This window comes from Xenopus tropicalis, chromosome 6 (genome assembly GCF_000004195.4).
Source record: "Xenopus tropicalis strain Nigerian chromosome 6, UCB_Xtro_10.0, whole genome shotgun sequence".
NCBI lineage: Eukaryota > Metazoa > Chordata > Amphibia > Anura > Pipidae > Xenopus > Xenopus tropicalis.
Window position 1 is genome coordinate 112389020 of NC_030682.2, and position 23410 is coordinate 112412429.

General features: G+C 38.5%; 1 protein-coding gene across 1 annotated transcript in view; it reads left to right on the forward strand.

Annotated features, from left to right (window-relative positions):
- The first annotated feature begins 1356 nt into the window (after positions 1-1356).
- asxl3 (ASXL transcriptional regulator 3) overlaps positions 1357-23410 on the forward strand; it is a 73454-nt gene continuing 51400 nt past the window's right edge. Inside the window, exons 1-3 of the mRNA XM_004915200.4 lie at positions 1357-1721; positions 16248-16330; positions 21857-21859. Coding sequence (XP_004915257.2) covers positions 1668-1721; positions 16248-16330; positions 21857-21859 — 140 coding nt within the window. The 5' untranslated portion in view covers positions 1357-1667. The remainder of the gene's footprint in view (positions 1722-16247; positions 16331-21856; positions 21860-23410) is intronic.

The window sequence follows — 23410 nt, forward strand, 5'->3', positions numbered from 1 at the left end:
TAAAGTTAAGTAATGGGTGGCAACAGTTTTGGTACTTCAGGTGGCAGAAGTTCACCTCTGTTTGTTTAAAATCATTTTCTCTATAAACATTTTTGTTCAAAGCTTATTTAGTTATTAAAAAATTATGTATCATCTTTTAAAGGTAAGGACGAACTACCCTTGTGCAAAGCTAGGGTCCTGCAATGAGTTTATAGCAGTAACAGGCCAAACCAGCTAAACTGCCCATCCCGCGTGCAGGCAAAGTGACAACAGGGGGAGTAGTAAGTGATGAGTGGTGGGGGGAACAAGGGCCTGGACCAGGGATGGGCAGAGAGAAGAGATATTTCAAGTACACCTAGCTCTGGTCCTGGCTTATAGGTTCTTGCCAAGTATGACTGACGCCTGGCCAGTATTTCACCACCCTGGTTGGTAAAAATGATGCTTTATGTTAATGTTTTTATAGGGAATAAAGATAAAAATATAGGATGTCTGTTATTTTTTTTCCAGAATAGGCAGAAAACCTGTCCTTGAGTCTGAATAGGTTTTCCCTCATCTCTAAAAACATACAGGCTCCTGATAATAAATGACACAGGAATCTTGCGTAAGCAATGAAAAATAGCCACAAATTATCACAGCAAATAAAGAATAACAAAAAATGAAAGTAATGAAAGGGCAAATCCTATTATACATTTACATAGCCAGGGAACAGGGTACTGCTGGCAAATCACGAATCCTAGGCCCCTATCTAGGATGGAATAGATAAAGCAGAGCTAGTCATGCCCATTCCCACACCTTGTGTCTCAACCCTTTCTCCTTGTAGATTGTAAGCTCTTTTGGGCAGGGCTCTCTTCACCTCTTGTATCGGTTATTGGTTGCTTTATATATTACTCTGTATGTCCAATGTATGAAACCCACCTATTGTACAGCGCTGCGGAATATGTTGGCACTTTATAAATAAATGTTAATAATAATAATAATAATAATAGCCAGCCTGCAGTATCACCACCTAGTACTGCACTTGTGCTCCCACTAGCCCACTGTCTTCCTTGGAATGCGGCAAGTTATATTGTGACAAAAATCAGAAGGCTGCAACTTTGCAATCCCTATTATATATAATGAAAACACCACACACTTGTTTATTACATATTGGTCACTTTTTATTCTGCAGGCCCCAGGGGCAAAATGCCCTACACTAAAATCCGCCCCGCACACTTACTAGCCACCCCCCAAGCTCTTTGTGTAAGGCACACTTGGCTCGCCGCCCGCACGTAGCAATACGGAAGTGAAAGGAAACAGAGGCAGCGTGAAGCCGGCTGGAAGTGGGTGGGGGCAGGGTGGGATTTGCGCAGGGGAAGCCCCGGCATTGCGTGGAATTCCTGGCCCTGCTGTGGGAGAAATCGCGAGATTTGGCATCTCTCGCGAGAGGAGCTGGTCGCCATTCTGCGTGACGTCACTGTGTATTGTTGTGAGGGGGGACGGGAGCATCCCAGAGCTGTCAGCTGCCGAGTCTTACCGCCACCGCCGCACTCGCTACCTCCGTAGCTGTTCCACCCGCTGCCGCTATCAAGGAGGGAGGTGTGTTGTTGCACAGGGCGTCCCTGCATTACTCTCAGCCATTGTTTTCATTCGAAGCCCCCCGAGTGCCCGTGGAACGCCCACGTCGTAAGAACCATCAATGAGATGCAAACATGAAAGACAAGAGGAAGAAGAAGGACCGCACCTGGGCCGAGGCTGCCCGCCTGGTATGTACCTCGCCACCCGCAAACCACTTCGCTCCTGCACCTATGCAAGGATTTGTCATAGATGCGGCTTTGTTGTCAAGTACTTGTGCAGCACTCACTAATGCTCTAGCATTCATTGTAGCACTACCCAGAGTGCATTGCAATATAGTACAGCAGGGCCAGGGAACCTTGGGCTCTGCAGCTCTTGCAATTGGGATATATTACAAGTTGCAATTCTGCAAACTAGTCTTTGTGTATCCTCTGTGCAGCTAATAATAGTGCAGGTAGATAAGTAACACTGCTTCCCCTCACACATAATATTATAGTGTATACATACATACAACTTGTATCATGCACTGATCATTAGGCATTTGTTCCTACTAGTCAGTTATTTGTGAGTGTACTAAAGATGCACACACTGGCTGAATAGATGGATACCATATGAGGGCCCATACGCAATGTAGCCACCTCTCTATTGTTCTGTTCATTCAGGCCAACAGCCCCAACAATCAGAACAGCAAGTGAAGCGGCTCATCTGGCAGTGTACCGTATATTGGCCAATTTGGTGTATCACCTAATGAAGGTTTCAAACTGCTGGGTGTGTCGAACAGTATTTCTGGTACAGAGTTATTAGTTGGTATTATGGCCTCAACATACAGGTAATGAATATTCTATAAAACTTTTTGTATGATTTTTTGTGCCTGTATGTTGGCCAGTTCAGGATAACATGATTTTGATTTGTTTGTTGATGGGACATGTTAGAAAGTTCAATTGCTGCATGTATGTCCAGCTTTACTGGCAGCAGTGATTATGTACTGTATGCCATGCATTTTGCTTTCCAGTTTCTTCACTATACATACAGCAAACTACAGGGAGGCTTTCCCCTTAGCCTGATACTGGAGCATTTGCCTCTAATCATAAAAACTGATTCTACACACAATTACTGTGGGTTTATGGGCAATGTCACACAGGGTGTTGAGTCCGCTGCTGCTGCCATCCAGCGGCAAGCAGGTGCAAACAAAATGTTGCTGTCCACCTGTCACTGTAGGAGTAATAGAAGTAAATGAAAAGCACCGTACTGACTGTACATGCAGCTGTGACAGAGGGATCTCTGCACTCCATATATGTTCAGTATGTCACTTTTCATTCATTTCTGTCAGAAGTGTTGTCAAATGGAAAGGGGCATTTTGCCCACAGCTGTTCTCTACTGGAGTACAGCCACAGTTAAAATACACTTGCCTGAGTTGAGTTCATAATCTGAGCTGCACACTAGGGTCTTTTTTATCTGTAGTCAATTAACTGTATGTTTTTAAAGTGCCCAGAGGAAACTCACACAGACAAAGAGTTTTTGTCAGGAATTGCCTAGGCCAGAGTTGAGTCCTGTTTGAGTGAAGGTCTCTCACCACTTCATGTGCTTCTCATTCTGTAGCACTAACTAACAGACAGGGGCATTTTGACCTGCTTTTTTCTACCAGTGGTAATCAAAACACTGTGTGTCATAGGCAATGGTCTCCTCGGGGAGTGATGGTAACTGGTGAATTGTAAGTATAAATTTTGTTCAGGGAGTTCAGAGTTGCAGTCATATTAGGCTTTTAGAGAGTAGTGGATCATGTCATCAGGTTTTTTAAAACGGACTAGGTAGCAGAGGTTTTGTGACTGCAGGAGTTCAGGGGTATAAGGCTAGAAGACAAAGGGGTAGCTAGTATGTAGCTGTCATTGAGGGCATATGGTATATATTTATTACGTATAGCATATGGTGTATATTTCCTAACTGCAGGAAAGCAGTGAGGACAAATAACTAGTACTCATTTATGTTCTAAGAAGTACTCTCCACTCTGCATCAGTCCAGTGTTTCATGAGCTGTAATTCACAGTGGTTGGTCACTAACTTATTAACCGCTTTACTTTATGGTGGGAGACATGGATGCTGAAGGCAAATTAAATAAAGGGGTAAATAGATTAAATCTGTCTTTACATCTGTCTATATGGCACTGCTAGTGCCAAAGGGGATGATTTTTGGCCTTCAGAAAAAACGCAGACCATAAGTCAGCCCCTATGCTGGCACCAGCCTGCTGCCTTGCCTACACCTGGAAGCACTGTCTGCACCCGGTGCAGGCAAAAATGGTGGATATCGTCAAAGAAATGTGAGGGTTTGCATTTCAAATCTGATTTCTGCTGCACCTGCCTGCACTTCCCTGCACCCAGGCAGAGACAATGCTTCTGGGTGCAGGCTGTTTCCACAGTCTGAAAAGGGCCCATTTTTAAATTGCCCAAGCTTTAGTGTTCATGTTTGGTTTGTGCCGAAAAAAGCTATCATTAATAGACCCCTAAAAGTTAATTATCATGATGTGTATCTCAATTACTTTTTTTTTTCTCGAAAAACTCTGATTTAAGTCATGTAAAATTTCATATGATTTGATTAGGCTGGTTGTGACAGGTAAATGCCCATAGTGTGAAAGAGGACTAAAGATTAGGGCCTGGGCACTTGGAGCATTTGGTCTATTTCTTTTAGCCTGTGTTTTTCTTCAAAGTGAGAGAAGCGGATCTGCTTTCTGAACTGAGTGCAGGTGCACAGAATGGAGTTAAGGTCGCCCCAAAAACGCATGCTTTCACATTTTTCTGCCCGAACTCGGCTTAGTGCAGGCACATGTGGAGGATTTTGGCGCAGAAACATGTGAGTATGCATTTTGCCCTGAAATTCAGTGCCATGCTGACTCAATGGTTCTGGGGCTGGCAAGAAAGAAGGCTGATGCCAGCTATGTACTGATTCTTAGCCTGTCTTTTTCCCCAGGCTGAGAATCAGCCCCATGTAGTATTAGCCTAGGAGGAGGTTGATGGTCTGTAAAAGGGACTCTGATCAGACATGAGAGGGAGCTGTGCTGCAAAATGTCATAACCGTGAAGCATTAACCTTTCCATACACTGGATTGACATACAAGGCCATTCCACCGGACCTTTTCACCGATATATCTACCCAAGGTGGACGATATTGGCATTATCTCGGCATAGAAAATTCAAATCTGCCCGATCGTCACCTGAACAATTATCGGCTAGATATCAGTTGTGTAGGCTTTTTGGGGGTCCCCATACACAGGCAGATAAGCTTCCGAATCGGTCTGAAGGACTTGAAACGGCTACTCGAATCTGCCTATTTATGGCCACCTTTAGCTGATCAGTCTGATTTAACTTCACTTTGGTAGGCCTTGCTTTCATCTTGCTAGTTAGAACACAGTGAGTGGAGTGGAAAGAAACCCAAAGATATTGTCATTGTTTTAGTTCTGTTGGTTGAACTGCCCCTTTTCCCCTAGACCTTTAGGGCTCTGGCACACGGGGAGATTAGTCGCCCGCGGCAAAACTCCCTGTTCGCGGGCGACTAATCTCCCTGGATTGCCATTCCACCGGTGAAAATGTAAATCGCTGGTGGGATGGCATACGCGGCGCGCAAGTTGCCTCGAGAGGAAACTTGCGCGATTTCACTGAAATCGCGCCACTGCCGCTGCGTATGCCCTCCCACCGGCGATTTACATTTTCACTGGTGGGATGGCAATCTGGGGAGATTAGTCGCTCGAGACACGGGAGATTTGTCACGGGCGACTAATCTCCCTGTGTGCCAGAGCCCTTAAAGAAAATGAAGAAATACAGAGGATAAGGTTTAAGTACAGAGAACAGGAATAAAAATCTCCATTTTTTTTTTAAATACATACATATTCAGCTAAATCAAATGCATTTCAGTGATAACACCACAGTATTCAATGTTCCTTAAAGGAATATTGTCACGGGAAAACATAATTTTTTCCAAAACACATCAGTTAATAGAACTTCTCCAGCAGAATCAGAATCCTCCTTTAAAATCCATTTTTTAAAAGCGCAGATTTTTTTTTTTATATTTCATTTTGAAATTTCACATGGGGCTAGCCATGTTCTACATTTGTTGGTTCAAGAGTGAATTATTTGCTATGTAAACACTGTAATTTAGAAATAAAATGTACACCATAAAAATAATTTATTAATTAAGCAGGGTATATGCACAGTGCAAAAAATCGTACTGTGCTTGCCCAGGATGGCATAGGGAATGCCTGGGAAAGCAGAAAAAGTTGACCGCTCACTGGGCTGGTGATTTTATTTTTTAAGATGAAGCTTTGCACCAGGTAGCAGGTTACCAATTAGAATCTCTGGAGGAACCTCACAAATTAACACCACCTCTAGTGATCATATCTTTACTTTTACTCTAAGGGCTCTGGCACACGGGGAGGTTAGTCGCCCGCGACAAATCTCCCTTGTCACGGGCGACTAATCTCCCCAAACTACCATCCCACTGGCGAAAATGTCACCGGTGGGATGGCACACGCTGCGCAGGTGATTTTGGCAAATCGCCGAAGTTGCCTCGTGAGGCATTTTCGCCCAGGACTCATTGGGCCATAAATAAAAGGTGCAAAAATGCATTAAATATGTATTCCATTTATTGCACAATATTATCCAATCAGAATAATTATATGTAAGAAAATTATGTAATGTACATAAGTTCTTAAGCAATTACTAACTCAACCACATTTTTACCATACATTTCAATAAACTCTGCCAAGTTTTTTGTCTATAATTTTGTGCATTCAGAATAACTTAAGCATATGCACCTATAAATAGCTCACCCAGAACTCTTACTTTCAGAATTTACCCTAAAGGCAAATCTTGTTTAAGTTAAAGCCTTCCAATCTCAACTAACGTTTAGTACAGTTACCTTTTACCTTACAAGCTACAATTCTTACTCATCCTTTTGGATTTCTTCACAGCCTTTGGTACAGTCGATTACCCACTCCTCCTCTATAATAATAATGTTTACGCGCTTGGTGTTCGTTACTTTGCTCGTTTAGATCTTATTTTTCTGACTGTTTTTTTAATGTAGCTTTTTCAGATTCTGCCTTCAAATGACTTCCTTTCTCTTTTCTTAGAAACAGCCAAAACACTTATGCTGTTATTATTTTCTGAAGCTCCACTTTGGACCTTCAGGGTTGTGCGATCCCTTATCTGATAACCTTTTATCCAGAAAACTTTGAATTATGGGAATCGCCCATCATGATTTCCTTTTTCTCTATAATAATAAAACAGTAGCTTGTACTTGATGGTTGCTAATCTGCATTACCAATATTGGTGACAAAACAATCCTGTTGGATTGGAAGGTGTGAATCAAACTACGGAAAGATCGCTTATCTGGAAAACCCCAGGGCCCAAGCATTCAGGATCGTAAATTCTATACTCATAATATACAGAGATGACAGCACCAGTTTGATGCACAGCTAGAGCATGCCATGTCCTTGCATAAACCACAATGGACTGGTGACCTTACCCTTGGGTTACCATTCTGCCATAGATAATAGAATATCTAGTGCAGGGCTGTCCAACTGGAGGCCTGCAAGCTGGATTTGGCCCTCCAAAGGATTTTTATGGCCCCCAGTCTGCTCAAAGGCTCATTTTAATTCAATTTGGCCCTCAAACATGCTATATGAGGAATAATTGACCCACTACATGTAATAAGTTTGGACAACACTGATCTAGTGTTAACCGTCAATCTCAACCTATTTGACCATCAGTCTGGGCTTTCAGGTCTATATATGAGATAAAAAATACATCCTCCCTCAATCTCACCCTAAATGACCTTCAGGATGAGCCCTCAAGGTAGGCAGACTGTAATTCCTTTTTTTATTTTGTCCTGCATTGCTTTACTTGTTTTTGCCCCATGACAGTTTTGTGCTCTATATTTTCATTTAGATGCCTCACTTAGTTTGTAAAATCTATGCATATTGGGCATCGAACTGTTCAAAGACCCCTGGGGGTCATATTTACAATTTTTTATACTGGTACTTTATGTACACAGCATATAATGGGGTAGAATAGATTTTCAAAAATGTCAAAAATAAACTGCAATGTTTAAGCTTTGCAGTAGAAAGATATATTAACAGTTTTGGATTAGTTTATTCTGTGCAGTTCAACTGTGCTTGTGGTCGTAAATGACCCCTAATATTTTGATAGTTGCATTATCCAATCAAGACAAACATTTTTTTTTTTTTTTTATAGTTTGTATTCTACTGTACAGGGCTGTGTAGATAAGTAGCGCTTTATAAATAAAGTTATACATACATAGAATATTTGCCCCTGTAATCCTCTCTGTAGCCCACTAAACAAGTTTTTGGAGCCACTGATGCAAAGATCTTTTCATTCTTCTCTATTTTGATAGAAATACATTATCTTACTATCTAAAATTACCCATTCATGTACATATGTAAGTAAAGGCTTTTTGCCTTTAAGCACTTGAGATTACTTTAATTTGTCTGCTAGACTAAAAGTGGAATTTTGACCCAAGACGACCGGCCAGCCCAATCACGTTCATGAAGTTTTCATTGACTTAACATGGTTTAAATGCACAGAGAGAAACAGAATTACGTCTGTGTGAAATGTAGCACATTTTTTCCACTTAACCTAAAGCGTCTTTGTCTAGAAAGACCAATCAGTTTCAGTAAAGGGTACAAAGAATTAAATCCTTTGACCCTCTGAATTTAAACTCATTAAATATCCCTTCAGGTCATTCATTGTATTTCAACTCTTGCTGAATTAACATATAAACCAATAAGTTAACCTGATTCAGGATTTTTTAACGGCTTATAAACTGTCTTTGTCATCAAATTACATTAATACATGAAATTACATTATTATGAATTCCCATCTTTTGGATTGTTGTCCAGTGCTGTATATATATATATATATATATATATATATATATATATATATATATATATATATATATATATATATATATATATATATATATATATATATATATATATATATATATATATATATATATATATATATGACATCATCAAAAAAAACCACAAAAGGGCATCCATAAGGCTGCGGATCACAGTAATCTCTTTTAGAGCCACATACTACATAAGGATGCTGTAAATATTACCCCTTCCAATTCATTTGGACCTTAAAGAAGAAGGAAAGTCATTTGGGCGTTTTAAAAAATATATTTTTTTCTGCAGAAGCCATTAACATAAACAGCTATAGAAGCTTTCTCCCTTTGCTTAAGATAGCAGCTGCCATTTTAAGTAGCTTCCTGCCTGCAGCTCAAGCCTTTATAGCTGAGATCACACATTCCTAAGGGAGATGGGAGGGAGTTCTTAGCATTCTAGTGGGAGGGGGAGCAGAAGATAGGAGAGAAATGCACAGACTCTGGCCACAGGAATTAAGGATGTTTCTGAGAGAGGAAGTAAACAAAAGGAATTTTTTGTTTGCTTTTGTCTGTATGAGGCAGTCTCCTCAACCTTATTTATTTGTTTGAGAGAGGAAGTCAGACACTGGGACATCATGTTTACAAGAAAAGAGACCAGAAATCCTGTGTTTCTTATTATAGAGGACTAGTGCAGCATTACTGTAAGTGCTTATGGCTGTATTTGCCCTTTCTGATAAAGCTTTCTTAGTTTTTACATTTTCTTCTACTTAAACATATCACATTCACACACGATGGGGTGTTTTCATTAGAAGCCCATTAACCTGCCTGCATGTTTTTTGAAATGTTGGAAAAAAAAAACCCATGGAGAGCATACACACTTCTTGTAGATCTTGTCTAGGCCAGAATTGAACTTAGGACCCCAGTGCTACAAGTCACCGTGGTGCCCATCATTCAAGCATGCAGTGCTACAGTGCAGAGTACAGCCTTTTTATCTTGGAAGTGAGTTCCCTTTAAATTGTATTTTAACTACATGAACAATAAAAATGGCTTTTTTTCCCCATTAATGTAAATATTTTTCCTGTTTATGCAAGATTTAGATAAAACAGTAATTAAGCAGTGTCTATATTTCCCTCAGTGTTTAAAGTGCTTAAAACCATTGTATTATATGCCTGTGCAGTATAGGTATGGGACCCGTTATCCAGAATGCTCGGGACCTGAGGTATTCCGGATAAGGGGTCTTTCTGTAATTTGAATCTCCTACCTTAAGTTTACTAAAAACAATTATTTAAACAGTACTTAAATCCAATAGGATTGTTTTGGTTCCAATAAGGATTAATTATATCTTAGTACAAGGTACTGTTTTATTATTACAGAGAAAAAGGAAATCATTTTTAAAAATGTGACTTATTTCATTAAAATGGAGTCTATGGGAGATGGCCTTTCTGTAATTTGGAACTTTCTACATTATGGGTTTCCGGATAAGGGGTCCGATAACTGTGTCTAGTTTTTTTAAGCAATATATTTACATTTTGTTTTGAAGAATCACCAAAAATATTTTGCATTCAGGTACATTTTACAAAGGTTGTCTATGGGAAAGTGACATTTAAACTACCGAAACCCCCCCGAGTGAAAACCAAAAATTCTTTAATCAAATGCTGGAAAACATCTAATCTTCTGGACTGGGGGAAAGATTGCATAAAGTTTAAAATTTCATAAATGGAGAAAATTAGTTGCCTTATGGGAATGATTTTTTATATAATATTGTGAGACAATTTTAAGGTTGATTTTTTTTTATTTTGCATTCTATTCGGCATAAATTATATGTAGCAAATTACAAACAAATTTCAAATGGTCAATTAATTTTGAATCAGGTCCACGGTACTTGCTGTGCCAATAAATTCCCTTTTTTGACAAATAGTCTCTAGCATTTCTGAAAGAAAGCATTAAATGTAGAACTCAGGTTAACATAATTGGCTGGGAACAGATGTAATGTTTCTACTGTTGTACAGGTTATCTCTTCATTAATACCTCATAGTATTACAGCTTTCTGGCTTGGCCTTGGGCATCCACTGCACACTAATGCTGAGCTGATTCACTGCAAATGTTAATTATATTTTAGCCATTCCACTGTGTTGCTGTATTTTTAATTCATATGTAGGTACCATCTGCTGCCCTCTGGCTAAAGCAAAAACGCAACTTGTGTTAGAATTCATTTCTGGCTTCCTGTGATTTTGTTTGCATTGCAGAAGCTAGCTTTAAGCAGAAAAGCAGAGATTTTAGTATATATTGTCATTTGACCGTTAAAGGAAAATTGTGATTTTATGTATATAATTGACAAGAGAAAACCAGTCATTCAGGTTACATGTGTCTGCTTTACTGTATAACCCATCAGGCACTGAAGAAAGACAGAGGCTTAATTATCAGATATTAAGTTTGTGAATTTTCAAATGGTTTTTAATTAGTAAAAACGTTGCCATCTCGAATCTTTGCTTTTGCAAAGTTTTGAAAAACTCAAATTGAAAAACGTTTGATAGTGCAAAAACTCTAATTTGAGAGTTGTCAGTTTTAGCACAAAAAAACTTGAATAGCAGTAAAAACTTCAATTCAAACGTTGATAAATCTGCCCCAAATGTATTGCAGGCACATAATTAACTGGTGGGTATGAGTTAACTAACATTTCAAAGTAGTTGTCATATTTTTAGGTGTTTTAGGAACATTAAAGGGAAATTAAACCCAGAATCTATTTTTTGCAGAATAAAAAAAGGTAATTCTAAGCAACTTTTCAGTACACTGTAATTTAGACTGTTCAATGGCTTTGACGTTATTTGTAAATGTAATTGCTATTCAAAGCATTATGTTTATTCCTTTCTTGTCTCTCATTCTGAAACTTAAAATATGTAGTAGAAGTCAGTGCTCCTCAAGGTTGGTTATTTATGTTGGCTATTTGTTTGGTTTCTGATGCCTTGTTTCAGTAATTAGAACTAGCAGTGCAAAGGACATGAACAGCCAGGCAGGCACTGTTACTCATCAAACACACAGAGTATACACTTCACTTAAAAAACATCATGTAAATACATTAATTAGTTAATCTCAAAAGGCAGGTTAAATAAGAAAATAAATTTCACCATTTTACTGTAAGGGTGGATCCCTAAATACTTTGGCTGCATAAACTGGTAGCCAAATGGGTTACTACCAGCCCAGTTTATCATTTGATGCTAAAAATGGTAGATATTGCTGGAGAACCCACCAACCTCTACCTATCATCCATCCATCAGTCATCTATCCGTGTTCAGAAGAAGCCACACTCATTAAAAAAGCACAAATAATTTACTCATAGCTCCCAATTGTCCCAATTTTCGCGGGACAGTCCCTCTTTTGACTGCTCAACCTGCAGTTCCGGATTCTAAGGGCTCTGGTACACGGGGAGATTAGTCGCCCGCGGCAAAACTCCCTGCTCGCGGGCGACTAATCTCCCCGAGTTGCCTTCCCTCTGCCATCCCACCGGCGAACATGTAAGTCGCCGGCGGGATGGCAGACGCGGCGGGGCGATTTCGGGAAATCGCTGAAAAAGCCTCGCGAGTCTTTTTCGGCGATTTGCGCGAAATCGCGCCGCCGCGTCTGCCATCCCGCCGGCGACTTACATGTTCGCCGGTGGGATGGCAGAGGGAAGGCAACTCGGGGAGATTAGTCGCCCGCGAGCAGGGAGTTTTGCCGCGGGCGACTAATCTCCCCGTGTACCAGAGCCCTTACTGAAAAGACCCTCATTTCCCTTTGATCTCCTGCACTAAACGCTAAAAAAGATACAAATTTAATTAAAAAGTAACTTTTGTCAGAGAGTTAACAAGCTTCAGCTGCGCTTAAAAACATTGGTTCTCACATTTAATTTAATTAAATAAGTGCCCCCCCTCCGCACTGAGATACAATTGTAACTAATAAACTAAACAGGTCTCTTGGGGGAACTGAGACTTGCAGTTTAAAGAGACAAATCTCCCTGTTCGCGGGCGACTGATCTCCCCGAAATGCCATCCCACCAGCAAAAATGTAAATCACCGGTGGGATGGCATACGCGGAAGCACCATTTACATTTTCGCCGGTGGGGTGGCATTTCGGGGAGATTAGTTGCCCGCGAACAGGGAGATTTGTCACGGGCGACTAATCTCCCCATGTGCCAGAGCCCTAAAACCATAGTAACATAGTAAGTTGGATTGAAAAAAGACATATGTCCATCACGTTCAACCATAATGACTATATATAATCTGCCTAACTTCGAGTTGATCCAGAGGAAGGCAAAAAACCCCATCTTGAAGCCTCCCTAATTTGCCGCAGAGGGGAAAAAATCTGACCAGTCCCTGGATCAACTTGTACTAAGAGCTATCTCCCGTAACCCTGTATTCCCTCACTTGCTAAGAATCCAGCCCCTTCTTAAAGTTATATAATGTATCAGCCAGCACGACTGATTCGGGGAAGGAATTCCACAACTTCACAGCTCTCACAGTAAAAAATCATTTCCGAATATTTAAACGGAACCTCCCTTTTTCTAAACGGAGTGGGTGCCCTCGTGTCCGTTGGAAGGACCTACTGGTAAATAAAACATTAGAGAGGTTATTATATGATCCCCTTATATATTTATACATAGTTATCATGTCACCTCTTAAGCGCCTCTTCTCCAGTGTAAACAGACCCAACTCGGCCAGTCTTTCTTCATAACTGAGACTTTCCATACCCTTTACCAACTTAGTTGCCCTTCTCTGGACCCTCTCTAACTCAATAAGGTCCCGTTTGAGCACTGGAGACCAAAACTGAACAGCATATTCTAGATGGGGCCTTACCAGTGTTTTGTAAAGGGGAAGAATAACCCCCTCCTCCCGTGAATCTATACCCCTTTTAATACAGCTCAAAACCTTGTTTGCCCTTACAGCTGCTGCCTGGCATTGCTTGCTACAGCCAAGTTTATTATCTACAAGGACTCCAAAGTCCTTCTCCATTATGTATTTGCCTAGTGCAGTCCCATTAAGAGTATAAGTGGCTTGCATATTTTTACATCCCAGGTGCATGACCTTACATTTATGCACATTAAATCTCCTCTGCAAGGATGCCATATCCTGGATAGAATTGACTGGTCTGGAGAGTTTTGTGTCATCTGCAAACACTGATACATTGCTTGTAATACCCTCCCCTAAGTCATTTATGAACAAGTTAAACAAAAGTGGACCCAGTACAGAACCCTGAGGGACCCACTGAGAACCTTACTCCAAGTAGAGAATGTACCATTAACAACCACCCTCTGTACCCAATCCTGTAGCCAGTTTTCTATCCATGTGCAAACGACTTCACTAAGACCAATAGACCTTAGTTTAGAAAGCAGTCGTTTGTGGGGAACGGTATCAAATGCTTTGGCAAAATCCAAATAGATTATATCTAATGCATCCCCGTGAATAAACTCATCTCCACTAAACCCAATTAGAATTATTTTGCGCTTACAACGGGAAAAAATTAAAACACTGAAAACCTCCAAGACCACTAATTAGAAAGAGGTTGTTACAATTTGCCTGGCAAAGTTTTTTTTGTTTTGTTTTTTTTTCGCTTAATAGATCAGATTTTCATGTAATTAGTAAAAGCTGACATTTTTAGTGCTAAAAACCATGATTTGTGAAAATTTTCAATAAATACGAATGTTAGTAAATGGGCCCCTTAGTAACACTAATTATGATCTTAAAAGCTTTCACATGAAGCACTGATGCTCTGTTGTAAAGTCCATTAAGGCCAATACATAATTAAACAATGCATGGTGCATTGTAATATCGTTTAAGTATATGACTGATGTGATTAGTGATTACATGAGCAATAATTGCTCTATTATAGCCCCTATTAGATGAATATACTGCTATTTTTACAATGCTGTAATCTGCAGTGTATCATTCAAATCTAATGTCATACCAGGTGGAGAAGATGCAGTACACTGTTACCTGCCATATGGGCAGTTAGCATAGACAGGAAAGGTATCTGTACCAGTTATAGCCTGCATTTCACATAAAATGTATTATATACAGGTATGGGATCCATTATCCGGAAACCTGATATCCAGAAAGCTCTGAATTACGGAAAGCCTCTCTCCCATAGGCTCCATTTTAATCAAATAATTCAGATTTTTAAAATTGATTTCCATTTTCTCTATAAAAATAAAACAGTGCTTTGTATTTGATCCGAACTAAGATATAATTAATCCTTATTGGATGCAAAATAATCCTATTGAGTTTGATGAATGTTTTATTGATTTTTTAATAGACTTAAGGTATGAAGATCCAAATTATGGAAAGACCCCTTATCCGGAATACCCTTGGTCCCGAGCATTCTGGATAACAGGTCCTATACCTGTACTTTAATATTGATATATGATGTTCCAAAAGATGCATTAAATCCCTAAAATATGATGGTTATTGTGTAAATTTGTAAAATATTTGGGTAGATTGACCCCTAGGGGCCACGATAATCATGTGCATTTTTCACTTGTAATAAAGGTACAGAATGTTAAGGAATTGTCATATTAAAAAATATTTCTCACAACTTGACTTGCGTGTGCATACTAAGCTTCAGATGTTCATCCTTTAAAGATATTTAATTTCTGTTTTTTTCTATGCGTGCTGATTACGCTAATGTGCAACATTTCAGCACTCATTGGATTGTCTGTACATTGCTCCGTATGACATGGGAATTTTGCATGTCATAAACAAGACTGCAGTGCAGTCACTGGCATATATAGGTCACATATCCTAGAAATGTTTGTTTGGTATTTGTGGGTGGCTCAGTGTCTTTAGGATATTGTCACTGGAAATATCTCCTCTGCTGCAAAGGGTAATGGCATGTGTGTCCTAATTGTTAATTCCAGGTTGTGCTGTTAGCAGTCATTCTACAAAGTGGCTTATAGATGGGACATCTGATTTGGGCTAAAGCGGCTGAACTCCATTGACAGCTTTATCATTTTAAAGCAGATATTGTTAAAATGTATAACCATGTTTTAAACAATGCAAGCTCCATGGTATCATAATCCTCTATTTTAAACAAACAAAAAATGGATTGTTGCTTGTAATGGTTGGATAGGGCTCATGTCATTAATTTTCTTTTTTTATATTATAAATATATATGTATTAATTTAGTTTAGTAGAGGGGGGATTTGTGAAGTGCATGAGTTGGTGCAGTGTAGCATAGCGTATTTCAATAAAAGCCAATAAATTCTGATGTCCAGGAAATATGAAACCTCAAAGTGGATGATCATTTACTGCTGACCCATTGCCTTGGAGACCAGTGGCCCCCACCATTATTTGTTACTCAATGTACCCCCTTTGTCATATGTCTTAGAACGTTATTAATGTCAAATCCTGCTTGGTATTTTAGGTCTGGCTGTATAGCCTAGTGTATGTATAGCCTAATATTATATTTTGAATTTGGTGTAATCTTTTTTTTTACTGTATTGGTTGGGTTGGAGTTTTATCTGTTAACATTTATTGTTAAAACGAGAAGCATAATAAAGTTTTGTCAAGCAGGTCATGCAGTATAGTGCAAGTTACTAATTGGTCACCATGGGTACCTGCTGTTTCATTTAAGCCACGTGCCAAATGTGGCATTTTCCTTTTTTTTTTTTTTGCTTCCAGTGTAGTATACACTGTTTCTTGGCCGTAGAGCAAATCATTCTAGTGGTATGTTGGGGTCTGTGTTGACATAGTGATATTGTACTTTGCCATGACATCTTGCTAGGTACGTCTTACTAGGTTGCATAACTTGTAAATTTCTTTAATTATTCTTTTCTATTTCTATCTATCAGGCTTTAGAAAAACATCCCAATTCACCTATGACTGCAAAACAGATCTTGGAAGTCATTCAGAAAGAAGGTCTAAAAGAAACCAGGTGTGTATTGTATTACGTACCAACGTGCTGTATTGGAAAAGATCTGCTTTAAAGAGATCAAAGAAAGGGGTGTGTTTTTTAAGGGACTACATAATGAGCAAGCAGTTTTCATAAGTAAAGGTGGCCATACACGGACAATTTAAGCTGCCGATTTGAGTCCTTCAGACAGATTTGGCAGCTTATTTGTCTGTGTATAGAGACCCTCGACGGGCCTCTCTGACCGATATCTGGCTGAAAACTAGCCAGGGGTTGATCAGGCAGGTTTGATTTTCCAGCCACATTGGGGACTGCATCGGCTCATTGATAAGGTCCTTACTCCTATGGCTGCTATACCCGTCATTGTAATTAGATCATTTGGCCTTACTGAATTAGCCTGATATTGCCCACCTTAGGTGGCTAGGTCGCCAAACAAGCAGATCTTAACGTGTATGGCCACCTTAAGTCATAGGGGGCTGCCTTAAATTGACACCATGTAATACAGAATGATACTTAGCACTTTCTTCATCATCATTCATTTATTTATTTATTTATATAGCATCAGTAAGTTCATTTATAACAAACGGGACTTAATTTCACATACAGTTACAGAATAAAATGGAATCAGTGAGACTGTCTACAAAAGCTTACTATTAAAAAATACCTTCAATAAACAAGTTCTTCTTTTGTATTTTACTAAGATATTCTTATTGCATAAAAGGGAAGTTAAAGATTATTGTTTAATAATTCATTTTGAATAAAAATAGACTTTAAAAGCCATAATTCCTATGGCAGGTTCTGGAGTGATCCAAGGATTGGTGCACAACCAGTCGACCAGGTTTAAATCCCAAATGCAGGAGCCGTGCAAAGGCAAAAAAAAAAAAAATTATTGCGGCTGAAGTTTTTAAGCTACTAATAACTGCTCGCTTGTAACATATTTTCATTCTTTTATAAAATGATGTATGATAGGAAAGCAATGGAAATGTGTGCTTTCTCTATTATTCTTTTATTGCATAATATATTCATTCATTGTATAAGCTGCGTTTCTTTGCTTCACTAGCTCCAAGCAATTGCCAGGACTATTTTATCGTAATATGTTGTTCAGAACTGTGATGAGATGGGTTATGCTTGTGTGTGATCTTATTTGTTTTAGAACCAGAATACATGTACAAGTGTAAGGCTTTGTTATACAGAATGCATGAAATCTGGGGGTTTTTGGATAAAGGGTCTGTAAGTAGCACCATAATACCAAAAAAAAAAAAAAAACATTAAAAAATGTTGAGAATGTACAAATTTAAATACCCATGGTATTGTACTGTCTTCAACATGTATGTGTACTAGTTAAGCTAAAGGTGCAGTATATTCCCTTGTACAGGTATGGGACCAGTTATCCAGAATGCTCAGGACCTGGGTTTTCCGGATAAGGGGGTCTTTCCATAATGTAGATCTCGATACCATAAGTCTATTATAACATCATATAAATGTTAAATAAACCCAATAGGATTGTTTTGCCCTCAATAAGGATTAATTATATCTTAGTTGGGATCAAGTACAAGGTACTGTTTTATTATTACAGAGAAAAGGGGAATCATTTTATTTGCTTATAATGCAGTCTATGGGAGGTGGCCTTTACATAATTTGTAACTTTCTGGATAAGGGGTCCTATACCTGTACAAGAAATAGAGCTTGTATTGAGCCAATTTTTTGCCCGTTTTAATTAAGACATATGTGTTGTTTATTTTCTTCACCAAACAGGGCAAAATCAATCAAAATAAGTCAGCAGTACCCTAAGAAACCCTAATGAGCAGCTTCTTATTTCATGACCTGTTACATCAGGTCAGCAAATTGTTGTGTGCTCAGAACAAGAAACTGTCTGATATTGAAAAAAGGGGTCTACTGCTCGGTTAATATCAGGTATAGGGTAGAAGACTTGTTTTTATTTTCTGTCTGGATAATGGATTGCTGGATGTGCGATAATGGCATAGTTTATTTCACACAGACCCAAATATGATTGACGTTTTAACATGTGTAAATTTGTGCCTATGTTGGTAAATGAGATTCTGAACCATAAGCCTTATCTTCATACATTCACCTCCAGATTTATATCTTCCTGTTTCCCCAACTGCAACATACACAGGGCCCTCCTTTGTCCTGCCACAGATTTAGCCACAAGTGTACGGCTGTAAGGTGGGGGATTTTTTTGTTTTTATACATAGATGCTGCTATCGAAATGTGCCCTTTGATCTAAAATGCAACCCTGTGTAAGTGGGAGTTGCCATACTATTCTTAGGAGCATAATGTCAATTGAAAACTCTAACAAAACAGGGTCATCCAGCCCCCTTATAAATTTTCAGTTAAAACTGGGTTGACTTTGTTACTGTAGCTCAAGTCAATTGGGCCTCAACAGTAAACCTTCTTTTAAAGGGGCAGTATACACCCCTTTTCATGAGGAGCTTATTAAGTAGGGCTTCTATTTCTGGCCCTTAAAGGAGTAGTTCAGTGTTAAAATTAAACTGGATAAAATAGATAGACTGCGCAAAATAAAAAATGTTTTCAATATAGTTAGTTAGGCAAAAATTTAATCTATAAAGGCTAAAATGGGAAGGTGTCTAACATAATAGCCAGCAACACTACTTCCTTCTTTACAGCTCTCTAAGCTGTTAGCAGTCAGTAACCAATAAGTGACTTGAATGGGGGACCATATGGGACATAACTATTCAGTTAGTTTGCATTTGAATCTGACCTGCGTGCGCACAAACTAACTGAACAGTTATGTCCCATGAAGCCCCCCTCAAGTCACTGACTAACTAAGAAGTTAGAGAGCTGAAAGCAGGAAGTAGTGTTCTGGCTGTTATGTTAGACATCTGCCCACGCCAGCCTTTATAGATTACATTTTTGCCTAACTATATAAACAATTATTATATTTTGCACAGTCTACTTTACCCAGTTTCAATTTTACACTGAACTGTTCCTTTAACAAGAATATGAAACTGGTTTCCTTCTGGTTCCAAAGAACTTTGAAGGAGCTGCTAAAACTAATTACCTGTCCACTGAGAAGCCAAAATTGCCCTGTTTATAAAGGAAGGGTGAGAGGTTCAATGAAAATAGTCCAACTTTCACATTTTCAAACTTTCAAATTTTATAATGGCAAAACATAGAACATGTTTTTTTTTAATTAAAGCAATAGGCAGTAATTTCAAGAGAAGGCCCATTTGTTGTGCCCAATTTTAGCAAAGATGTTTTTAGGTGTATAGTGTCCCTTTAAAATCATAGGGGGCTCCTTGTTTATCCATGGCAAGTGACAGCAGTGGAGAAAACACATGGACCCTCCCACCACCACCTCCTCCTCCTCCTATTTATACTACTCAGTTTCTACAATTCTCTGTTCAAACTAGAGATTTAGCTAGAACACATTCTGCCCATGCTATTCTGCAAACTGCCCCTGTACATGACAGGAGTGTGTGCAAGCATGGAGCATTGCGTTTGCTTCCTGAGGGTCTATCATGCGAGCGGACAAAGGCATGCAGGCAGACCTTTTCTTGTAGTTACCAGGCAACCAAATTGCTATGTAGTGTGAAACAACTCGGCTATGACATTGAGTAGCGATGCTGCTACAGAATTACATATGCCTTATAATAAACAGCGACTTTATTCCAGCAACCCAGACCTATATCCGAAACCCTGGTTATATGTCATATCGTATTGTAATATATGTCTAAAGAATCCAACAGACTCCTTACTTGTGACCCATGTTTTTATTACAAAAGCACAAATTGTTTCTCTTTTACAATACACCAATATAAGTAAGTCATTGGTACAGGTTTGGGATATCTCACCCAAAAATCCAATATCCAGAAACCTCTGAACTGCAGCAAGGCCGTCTCCCATAGAGTTCATTTTAAATAATATGGATGGGTTGAACTTGATGGACACTGGTCTTTTTTCAACCCTATGTAACTGTTTCTCTTTTACAATACACCAATATAAGTAAGTCATCGGTACAGGTTTGGGATATCTCACCCAAAAATCCAATATCCAGAAACCTCTGAACTGCAGCAAGGCCGTCTCCCGTAGAGTTCATTTTAAATAATAGTGTTAATTATTTCCTTTTTTTCTGTAGTAATAAAACAGTACATTGTACTTGATGGCATCTAAGCTGCAAAAAATCTATATTGGTGGCATAACAGTCCTATTGGGTTTAGTTATAAGGAAAACTCAAGCATTCCAGATTACATTCTGTGTTTTGTCTCAATAAAAAATTTTTTTTTATGTAAAATTACTGTAAAGGGGGAGGGGCTTTAAAATCCATTAGCCTATGGCAAATGCTGCAACAGGAGCCAGAGAAAAACCACATATTTTGCAGGAGATGGCAAACTTTCTGCAATAATGCAGAGCAGCCAGTGGCACTAGGATTTCTGTTTATCTGGTGACATGACGATTGCATTCAAATTGAATAGCATGTGACCAGTTGGATGCAGTTTGGCAAATTTGCACTTGGGCATCAACCCATGGCAACTAATCAAATTTTGCTTTTGAAAAGCACCTTCAGATGGCTAAAAAAAAGATAATCGCTGAATGGTTGCTATGGGTTACTTAGTGCAGAAGTGCAAATTTGATAAATGAGCCCCAATGAATACACATATACCTATCCTAAACATATACCCACAAATACACAAACAAGTATCGCATCACAAAGCATTTATCCCAAAAACACAAAGAAGCAAACCATTTCAGACCAAAATTAATGCCCAAAACTGTTCACTTCTAACTCCCACCATGTGCAATGCATTTTCATTGTTAATAATATACAAGAAGATGAACAATATTATATTAACCAGGAAATGATGTATAAATACAAAAGGATTAATTATAATCAAACATGGTTTAATGCAATGCTGTTAATTTGTCCTGTACAATTTCTGTGGGTGTTTGCTTCAATCTCTTGTGCTATAGCGCCACCTGTGTTGGCTATATAATATTTCAGGTTACAAATGTTTGTAAATTTGCTGCTTTTATCGTATATGTGAGATCAATATTGCAGACTTTCAAAATATTCCAAGTCTGTTTTGTACGTGTGTGTATGAGAGGGGGCCGAGAATGCTTTTATCCAAATGCACCTCACACTGATAGCACTCCTATGGTTCATTGGGTCTGACTTGCTGATCATGTGTACTGGTTTGTGATCTAATGCTCAGATTTTAAAGGTGTACATATGTACTGTGCCTGGCTAGCTGATAGACTGAGGGAGTTCCTTGCTATATCACTAGACATGCATATTACTGTACATAGTGTTTTTTTCTTTTTTGTTGTTGTAGTAAAAAAAAATGTAAATATGCAGGTTCCGCTAGATAGATGAATATAACAATATAATAGCACCGTGTCACTCTCAATGACTTCATATTGCAGTGAAAACATCTAACGTTTATTGTCAATATGATATATATGACATGTTTTGTTTTTTAATAATTAACCATTGTATATGAACTAATGGTGCATTATTTTCTTTTTTTCTCCCACCTGGCTTGGATTGTGGATGTTTTACCTTTCCAGAAAGTAAGTTACTTATATTGCTGTAATTATTTATGATATTCTTGTATATTCATTGATATTTTTCTATGCAAACTGGATTGTCATTATTTGTACTGTGGAAAAAAATGTAATTAAGAAAACAGACATCCTTATTATATTCAGTACTCAAGTAAAACGTACATTTTTTTTTTCCTAACGTTTCAGTGCGTTTCTACTCTTATGTTTATTAATTGGAATTAACACCATGCACACCCTGGAGCAGTTTTGTGTCACACTTATGTTTAACCTTGCCGATTTTGATGAGCTCAGCTACTGTACTGTTCTGCTGATGTTTTCCTCCTGCTGTTTGTTTGATTAAGCAAATACCAAAACAGCAGGTTACATATGAACTGTATTCCTTTATATTTGGTGCAGAAAGAGTTTAGAAAATAAATGTAATGTTAAAGTTGGAGTATATAATCCTATATGTATATAATTTTTTTTTATTGTGCATAATCCCGCACATATTTGTTTAAAACTGCACATGAAAGTGAAACTTCAACATAATTGTTACTTATAGATGGCTAATCGAAAATTATTTCCAGTAATTGGAAACACAAAATCCCTTCATGTCACTCACTAGACAAAAAAGTTCTGTAGTGTATTTGAGTGCATTCAAGAGTTTCTGAAGTTCTAATTGCTCATTCGCCGCTTTTCTAAAAATAAATTTTAATTTGACTATTTTAGCAAAATAATGTTGCTTTGGTGAAGCTCTGTGGCACTTGTTCTCTTCTCTGCTTTTTCTTAGCCATCTGTTTCATTTTTTCCTTCTCATCTTTTTCTCTTTGATCTTCTCTCAGACTATTTTTCTAAAATATATTGTGTTTTTAAGAGCACACTCAGTCCTGTGACTTTCCCTAATTTATTATCTATTTAGTAGTATTCTGCAGTAACAGCTGGCAGTGTTTAACATGGCATCAGGAACAGCAGCAAAGATGGGCACAAATACTACACTAGAATGATTTTAATCATATCACTGAAAAAATATGAGGAATTTCTTATTTGTGCATCTGAACTGCCTTTCTGCCTAAAGTGGTCTCAAAATTTCATATAGATATGGAGGTTATTTTACCTTCTTTTTGTCCACATCTAAGAAAAATAGAAGTTATGGTATACATTACATTTGGTAAGAGCAATGAGAATTTATCTGTAAAGAAAAAAATCATGGAGAAAAAGAGTCAGTTACTCATAATTCCTAATGGATTCAGAAAGGGACAGGCCCCTACTGAAAGAACACGGGTTGGATTGTGAACCACAGTTATGAAAGCCTACAATATACAGTAGGCAGGAAGGTTCCCAAGGGGTTGAAAGCCCATTCAACAAAAAGAGTCCAGGGTCCAATTGTTGAATTTTTTTTTCTGTCTTTCCCCTTTCATCATGTCATCCCAACAAGTAATCCCATTATTTGTTTTCTGCTCTCTTGTTTCCATCCACTTGTTTTACATAAACTTTGCTTTACTTTTTGCTCCTTTTTCTTTTCCATGCTTTCCTTCCTTCTCTCCTATTCTGTCTTTGTCATCTGGATCCCTTCATTTC